The 8,864-nt window shown below is 42.8% G+C and overlaps 1 protein-coding gene across 1 annotated transcript; it reads right to left on the minus strand.

Annotated features, from left to right (window-relative positions):
• Positions 1-5,049: 5,049 nt before the first annotated feature.
• Positions 5,050-7,922, minus strand: LOC119307634 (rRNA-processing protein UTP23 homolog). Its single transcript, XM_037583706.1, has 5 exons — positions 7,379-7,922; positions 6,454-6,574; positions 5,829-6,053; positions 5,635-5,700; positions 5,050-5,380 (listed from the first exon to the last, which is right to left on the minus strand). Exons 1-5 carry the CDS (start codon positions 7,654-7,656, stop codon positions 5,288-5,290), a joined length of 783 nt encoding a protein of 260 aa, XP_037439603.1. The 5' UTR covers positions 7,657-7,922; the 3' UTR covers positions 5,050-5,287.
• Between the last annotated feature and the right edge of the window lie 942 nt (positions 7,923-8,864).

Here is an 8,864-nt window from a genome sequence, read left to right on the forward strand (position 1 = left end):
GTGACGTTTGATACACCAAAAGCATTCCTACAGCATCCGGGAGTTGCACAATCTCATGGTCTAAGGAAAGATACTTGACATTAGAAAAGCTCTAGCAAACAAACTACATGATCTTGTCCTATGCTTAGGATTGGGTCTTGTCCATCACATCATTCTCCTAATGACGTGATCTCGTTATCAATGACATCCAATGTCCATGGTTAGGAAACCATAACCATCTATTGATCAACGAGCTAGTCAACTAGAGGCTCACTAGGGACATGTTGTGGTCTATGTATTCACACATGTATTACGGTTTCCGGTTAATACAATTATAGCATGAACAATAGACAATTATCATGAACAAGGAAATATAATAATAACCATTTTATTATTGCCTCTAGGGCATATTTCCAACAGATGTATCGTGGGGCCCATAGAGGTCTCATCCACCGCCTCTTAGCTCTATAAATCCCCAAATATTCCAGAAACCCTTGTAGAGCAGACGAAACACAATTCCAGCCTCCGCAAATTCCAGAACCACGAGATCCAATCTAGAGCCCTATTTCGTCACTCTGCCGGAGGAGAACACGATCACGGAGGGGTTCATCATCCTCATTGGTACTCCTCTGATGATGTGTGAGTAGTTCACCATAGACCTACGGGCCCGTAGGCAGTAGCTAGATGACTTCCTCTCTTTTCTTGATTCCCAATACAATGTTCTCCTAGATGTTCTTGGAGATCTATTTGATGTAATGACCTTTTGCGGTGTGTTTGTTGGAATTCGATGAAGTTCGAGTTTATGATAAGATCTATCCATGAATATTATTTGAGTTTCTTTGATCACTTGTATGCATGATTGTTATAGCCTCGTATTTCTTCTCTGGATCTTTGGTTTAGTTAGGCCAACTAGATTGATTTTTCTTACAATGGGAAGAGAGGTGCTTTGTGATGGGTTCAATCTTGCGGTGTCCTCACCCAGTGACAGAAGGGGTAGCGAGGCACGCATGTATTGTTACTATTAAGGATAAAAAGATGCGGTCTGTTCCTACATGAATAGATCTCGTCAACATCATGCCATCGTTCTTATTGTATTACTCCGTTTCTCCGTGAACTTAATACACTAGATGCATGCTGGATATCGGTCGATGTGTGGAGTAATAGTAGTAGATGCAGAATCATTTCGGTCTACTAATCTTGGACGTGATGCCTATATACATGATCATTGCCTTGGATATCATCATAATTATTTGTTCTTTATCAATTGCCATGCAGTAATTTGTTTACCCACCGTATGCTATTTTCTCGAGAGAAGCCACTAGTGAAATCTACAGCCCCGGGTCTATCTTTTATCATATTGCTTTCCGATCTATCTTTTATCATTTTGTTTTTAGATATATTATTCCAAAAACCCAAAAATACCTTGCTGCACTTTTTGTTTGCATCTTTTATTTTGTGTTTTATTCAGATCTATTTATCCAAACTCATACCATTTAATCTATCTTTTACCGAGGAGGGATTGACAACCCCTCTTACGCGTTGGGTTGCGAGGTTTTGTTCTTTATGTGCATGTACCGTTTACATAGTGTTGCTTGGTTCTGCTACTGGTTCGACAACCTTGGTTTCATAACTAAGGGAAATACTTGTCGTAGCTGTGCTACATCATCCCTTCCACCTTGGGGAAATACCAACGCAGTTCTAAGCCATGTCAATGGTGCTCGTGATGTGTTTCAACTGAAAATCTGTCATGTAGGGTTGACCGAGGAACACCTGAACACCTTGCAAGAGAACGGATTGTTCTTCTTCTATTCAAAGGGATTGTGGCTATTCTCGACAGATCTAGCTCTTTCCTCTTCCTACCACTATTCTTCTTCTTGCTTGGAACATCAACTTCTTGGCCTAATGCAAGTTGTTCTTTGGCTAGATTCCATATTCTTGTACCTGTTCACAGGTGAACATCCAGCATAGTCGCAATGAGCACCCTGTCATGTAGGTGAACCTCTCCATCTTTAAGCTCGATTACTCGCAGAGCAAAGTAAACAGCAAACCTCTCCTTGTCTAATAGGTCCTTCCTTCTTGAATTGCCTTGTGCATCAGCTTCTTGAGCTTCTTCCACTTCTGCATCTTCTTGAGCTTCTTCCACTTCTACATCTTCTTGAGCCTCTTGAGCTTCTTCCACTTCTACATCTTCTTGAGCCTCTTGAGCTTCTTCCATTTCTGCATCGTCTTGAGCCTCTTGAGCTTCTTCCACTTCTGCATCTTCTTAGCCTCTTGAGCTTCTTCCACTTCTACATCTTCTTGAGCTTCTTCCTCTTCGGGAAGCCAATTCAATTCAATGTCTTCATCCTCCTCTTCCAGCATCAAGTTCAAATCCATAGCGCCACCTTGTTGAGCTTCATTCTCCTCTTTCGGCATCAAGTTCAAATCCATAACATCACCTTGTTGCGCTTCATCCTCATCTTCCGGCATCAAGTTCAAATCAATAGTGTCACCCTGTTGAGCTTGTTCTTCTTGTTGAGGTTCATCCTCCTCTTCCGGCATCAAGTTCAAATCCATAGTTGTGTTCTCCTGTCTGTACTCATAACAAGAGAAGATGAATGGTTAGCAATATAATCATAACAAGAGTCGTGGATAAGATATGTTGGTCCAGTAAGATCACTTGCATAATGGATGCTATCTTTATTTTGAAACGATACTATGCTTGCTGAATTTTCAATTACATTCATAACAGTTTGCTCTAACTAAATTTTTTTGCTCTCACATGCTTCTATCAGTGGTTATCTAACTGAATTTTTAGATTCTTCTATCAGTGGAATTTTTTTAAGTCAGATCGTCACAAGCTAGAATTCCATCAAAGTGAGTAATAATTTCACTATACTAATGCTTTATAAATGCAAAGAAGATGCTCATTTTTTGTAACCTGTAGATGTCATGCTCAATTTTTTGGTAAAGCTACTGCAGTTGCCAGCAATGCATGCAAAGTGACAAGAGTTGGCTGCTCAGTTTTTCTTGTACTGCCAAGATGGAAGGAGCACCAATATTTCTGAAACTTTTTGCTACTGGACATGTGCATGCATATATTTTGTGTTGCTATTGGAGACTGGAGTAGCATTTTTCAAATGGATGCTTCTTTCCAAATTTGAAATGATTCTGGATGCACTTTATTCTTCCTTCTTTCTAATGGTTGTTCCTGTAGCAAACTGAATTGTTTCCAATTATTCAGAAATAATTTTCAGTTATGCATAGTTTCAGAAATAATGTTTCCAATTTGTCTAAATCTAGCCTGAATTTGCTGCTAGTGCTAGGACATGCTCAACACTGCCCTGTTTCAGTCTTGTTTTTTCAGAACTGAATTTACTAGCACCATTTTGCATCTTGCCATTACTGTACAAATTCCCACCTGCTCCCCTATTTCTTGGTCAAAACTGAATGTTGACAGAGTTTTGGTCAAAACACATTAGATGATGTGAGCTTTTTCAGCTATCCAAAGTATTAAGAGTACAATATTCATTTCAAAGTTCATGTATAAAATTTAGTTTGACTCTGAGAGGGAATAAACTACTGTAGTTTACTGTAGTTTATTGCATAATTATGCACTATTCGGAGCACGATTCAGTTTACTGCAGTTTATTGAATCAAGATGAATCAAGATACAGTAGCAATCAAGTAGAACATGTACTGTATTCATTTCAAAAGTTCATGTAGTACAAAATTCAGTGTATTGCAGAATGTTTCAAGCAGAAACATGAATTAAGATGCAAGAAGCTTCAAGTTGATAGCAGTCGATGCAAAATTGTTTACTTAAACTTCAATGTACAATAACTGAAATTTTGTGCATCTACAGTTTACTCAACTGTACAGTTTGTGCATCTACAGAACATGAATATTGTGTGTGTGTGTGTGTGTGTGTGTGTGTGTGTGTGTGTGTGTGTGTGTGTGTGTGTGTGTGTACGCTCATCAAATTACAGACTGGATGATCCACTGCTGCTCTAATTCACCTCAATTTGACATCAATTTGATTTACACAACAAATTAACATCAAGTTGACATTAATTTCAGGGCGGTGGTTCAGTAGCAACAGAGGTGACAAGGAGGAGTTGGGTCGCCTGGACGAAGAAGAAGAAGAAATCGGCAAGGAGGAGTAGGTGGGCAAAGGTGGTCGCCTCTCTAGCAGGTGGGCGGCGGCACTGGACCCGACGGTGGATGCACTGGTCACCTCGGTGGACGGTGGTGGAGCAGCGACGACCGGGGTCTTGCCCAACTCCCACACCAGAGTGGCTGGTCTTGGCGGGCCGAGGATGCGAGCTGGACAACAAGGAGGAGCCGCCCGTGAGCCGTGGAGCCGCCGTCCATCGAGGTGTCACCGCGGAGGAGCAGGTGGGCGGCGATGAAGCTCGTCTCCGTGCACACAAGTAAGTAGGGGAGGCGCAAGTTTGCAGCTGCAGGGCAGGTGGGCGGAGACGCAAGTGGGACTTTGTCGCCGGCTGATCCCTACGACGGCAGGGGAACACAGTGCCCGCGGGAGACGGAGGCTGGGGCGCGTGGTGCTCATGGGCGTCGGGGGAGGAAGAATGGCTGATTAGCATGAGAATTTAAAATGATAAGGTTTTTTTTTTGCAAAATTACAATTGAACTGCGGTGGTGCAACTTTTCCCAGACGGAAGGAATATAAATCACTAAGGGGGTGTTTGATTCATAAGTCCTAGGACTTTTTCTAATCTCAGGGACTAATCAAAAAAGACTCTTCAGTAGAGTCTTTTTCTAGTCTCTGGAACTTTTTGACTTTTTCTAGTCTTTGGGACTAAAAAGTGCCTGAACCAAACACCTCCTGAGGCCTTGCTTGGCAGGAGGGGTTAATTTGGGATTACAAGGGATTATCCCCCGAGGGATTTGGTGAAACCCGTGTTGTCACCCAATCCCCTTATTTTCCCCCCAAACCTCCTGCGACTACGGGGCATGAGCCGCGAGGGCTACCTCGATGCTCAGAAACAGCGTGGAACTGAGGGGAAAGTGAGGGGCTTCCAGGGGCTGGCTCGTTCAAGCCCTCTGTACCAAACACCACAATAGGGATTTTGGGGGCTTTTTAGCCCAACAGGGAATATCCTCTCAAAGCTAACCTTGTCTGCCAAACAATGGCTAAAAGGGACAGGATATACAGGTCCAAACAGGGTCAAACAAACTATTATTAGTGTTACATTGTCAAAAAATTCAAGCCACAATCCTCTAAGCGGTCATGCAAGCTCTTTAACGATTATGTAGGTCCATCAAACACCATCCAACCGTTGTTTTCAACTTCTTCATAGGCCCATCAGCTTGATGTCTCTGCTTGACTACTGTCTTTGGCACTTCTCTTCCGTTTCCTAACCCTCTTTCGCTTTGCCTCGCCATCAGTCTTTGGGCCCTAAAGAAGCAAGTTCTCATCAGTGCTTGTTGCCATGAAATGTCCGTGTAAGCATCAGTAAAAGCGAATATGCAATGAATCTCACTGTCTAAGAGTATATAAGATTTAATTGTCACATTATTTCTCATCCGTAGGCAACTACAGCATTGCTTTTACAACATTAATTGCACAGATACTTATAGTGAGTGAGTTCCGAGTATTAAACATACCTTACAGATGTCAAGTGATAATGCTGTGTAGAGATGATTAATTACCTGATTTCGAGCAGCTGATGCTTGAGGCTTTGGTTTCTTTTTCTTGCAAGAGAGTGGGTTTGGACCCTGCAGCACAACACACATTAACATTTTGTTAAAGAAGCAGAGATGCCATCATGGTCTCAAAATGTTGATTACGCCCACTAGATCATAACAATGGAGTATCCAGAAAAACAGAAGCTGTAAATATTAACCTTTGCTCTGTTTCTTTTAAACTTGCTTTTCTCTGCCACTCCGGGAGCGTTTCCACCGACAGATGTCTTTCCTTCAGATGACGCCTTTAATAGCTTCTTAAATTCTGATTTTTCCATATGTATACGCTTCTCCTCATCCAACTGAGCAAACTGACGTTGCTGCACGGAGGGTTGCTCAATAAACAGGGAGTTCTTCAGACCATATATCACAGGAACACAAGGAACCTGCACCCGAGCAAAGCATACATGAGCAAACTGAATGCAGAAGTAGCTTCTAAGATGGCTTAATACATTCGGCTATATCATTTCTGTAAAGTAGATGATAAGATACTTGTCGGTTGTATCATGTCGCTGAGCAGATTCCTTCACAAGTAACATTCCGGTGACAAAAATAAGGTAAAAGTAGAATGCTACATCCAAGCAAAACATACATAAGCTCGTTGTGCAAAAGCAGTTTTTAAGATGGCATATAAATTCTGTTATCAGCGCTATGTCATTTCTTTTAAGTCGATGCTATTATGTGTGTGCCTTGTATTGTGTCCCTGAGCATATTCTTTCACAAATAAAATCGAGGTGATAAAATGATAAAAGCAGAATGCTAGAGAAGTGCAGTGAATTTTCATACCTCCCGTAGCTTTGCCCGGAGATCAGAATCCTGGGTGGCAACAAAGTAATGCTCCGGATTCTTATCACCAACAAGTGACAGAATACAGTCCACCGCACTGACCACTTTGTCATGCTCACAGCTGAACACACAAATAAAAGTCCAGAGAACAAACAATCAGCGGCCTCGCCTCGAGCTCGTCAAGTCATAAACTATCCTGACTAAATGTAGTAGCAGTATTTCATTTAAATCTAACTGATAAAACAAAACCAATGTGATCCAATTTCAGAACATGGCTTGCAGTTAGGCATGGAAGCAAACAAACCAGTGTCAAGTTACATTATTTCAAAGCTGGAAATGAAGTTCCATTGGTTAATTGGTTTCACAACCTACTTATTCTCAACTTGGCATGCAACCCCACTGTCCATGTATTTTTCTTTTCTTCATAAGAGTTAGTGCTTATTTAGTGTATTAGTGAGCGTGTTATGTGTTTGCATGAGTGTGCCCAGTATAAGAGTTGGTTGTTTGATACATGGATATAATTGGTTTGGAATTAAGAGAAGAAAAGAACAACAATGGCGAGGCCATGCTTGTGCATCATTCATAGCATTCCTCGTGGCCATATATGTGAGTTAAGAATAATCATATTTGTGGTTTTCTCGAACTTACAGTAGAGTAGTGGGCGAGAGATAAAGGAATTGTTTTTACATATATTGTTGTGTACATATAATTATCCTTGGCAAGGCACGGGGACCCAACTAATTCCAGCTAAGTATTCAGATAGCCCCAACCCAAATTCTCAAACTGAACCTAAGAGGTAACCAATATGACAGAACAAAGTGATGCGCATTTAAAATTGCATCAACGACCAGTGCATATATAGATTATAGTGGTAAGACTATCAAATAAAGAAGAATGGATAAGAGAAGGGAAGAGAAAGAGGGACCTGGCGGTGGCGACGAGTTGGGCAGCGTCGAACGCCTCGGAGTGGGACTTGCCGAGGCGCCTGAGCTCGGCGACGACGCACTTGGAGGTCAAGAGCGGAGGCGCCCTGGACGCAGAGAGGAGCTCGCGGAGGGCGTCGTCGGCGGGGAGGAGTTGGTGGACGAGGAGGTGGTGCACGAAGGTGCCATCGATGAGCACCTTGTAGGGCTCGCGGAAGCCGAAGCAGGTGGAGTAGAACTTGACTACCTTGCGGTGCCGCGATCTCCTCTTCACCCTCATTGCGGACTGGCGTACGCGGGCAGGCAGACGACGTCTGCGGTGAGTCGGCGACGGTGGCTCTCCTAGACGAGCGGGCGGGCGGGCGGGCGGGGTCGTCGGACCAGCGGGCAGGCGAGGACGCGGTGTCGCCGGACGGGCGGGGTCGCTGGGCTGGCAGACGGTGAGATGGCGACCCTCCTGGACCTGGACGAGCGGCGGCGGCGCAGCTCCAGGTCCTGCACGAATGGGCGGCGGCAGACCGGTCTAGGGTTCGTCCCGCTCGGTCGTTTGTCTGGTGCAGCTCGAGTTTGTTTGCGCGTTCGTGGGCTGACTGCTTAAAGCCCAGATACAGGGAAAGGCAGTGTGCTGCGTGCTTGCGCCCCGGGTTTTATCTCTTGAACCTTACGTTGTCTCAAAAAACAAATTTCTCTTGAACTTTGCGTCCAAATCACAAACCCTTTTCGCTGTTTGATTTCTGGCATCGGGATCTTCGAAATTAGATTCACATATTAATAAGTTTTGACTAAATTTTCATTAAAAAGGGAAACTGAAAACATGAGAAACAAAAATCAAAAACCGATTTTTTTAAAAAAATAAAAATATTTTCCCCTTTTTTATTATTCCTTTTTGTTTTTATTAAATTTTGAACTTTCCTCAAATTCATGAAATTTCTCAAATTTATGAACATTTTTCAGACCAGTGATATAAAAAATATCATGACTTTTTTTGCGATTTTCTACATTTGCTAACTTATTAAAATTCAAAATCATGGGCTTTTATATAAAATCATGAGCTTTTTTCAAATTTTAAATCGTGATTCCTGATCCGCAATTATTCACAAGTCATGAACTTATTCAAATGGATGAACATTTTTTTAGAGAAAAAGGGCCTCGCCCCGGCTCCATTGACCATCAATGAAACCCAGCAAGTCAGGGTCTTGTAGCAAGTGTTATTACAACACTAAAAGGAAAAAGGCACAACCAAAGGGGAAACACATGCCCTTTGGCAAGAAAACATAAAAGGCCCTAAGAAGGATAATAGCTCCAGTACACAAGTCATCTCCACGCTCATCTTCTTTGCTTATATCATATCCCGTCGAGCTGCAGAGATCACCATAGCACTGGTCACTGATCAATCATGATCATATCACCCCGGGAGGCCCCCCGCACCTCCCCATGATCAGCATGGATCCGGCCACAAGAGGAGTGGGGGATTTCTTGTTGTTTGCT

The sequence above is a fragment of the Triticum dicoccoides genome, chromosome 5B (assembly GCF_002162155.2).
Source record: "Triticum dicoccoides isolate Atlit2015 ecotype Zavitan chromosome 5B, WEW_v2.0, whole genome shotgun sequence".
NCBI classification, from domain to species: Eukaryota; Viridiplantae; Streptophyta; class Magnoliopsida; order Poales; family Poaceae; genus Triticum; species Triticum dicoccoides.

What these genes read in the sequence shown, in the direction of transcription:
- LOC119307634 (XM_037583706.1), bottom strand. Translation starts at nt 7,656, where the DNA reads ATGAGGGTGAAGAGGAGATCGCGGCACCGCAAGGTAGTCAAGTTCTAC. An exon ending in CAACTCGTCGCCACCGCCAG is followed by an intron (nt 6,575 to 7,378) that starts GTCCCTCTTTCT and finishes TTGTGTGTTCAG; the next exon opens with CTGTGAGCATGACAAAGTGG. An exon ending in TTAAAAGAAACAGAGCAAAG is followed by an intron (nt 5,701 to 5,828) that starts GTTAATATTTAC and finishes GTTGTGCTGCAG; the next exon opens with GGTCCAAACCCACTCTCTTG.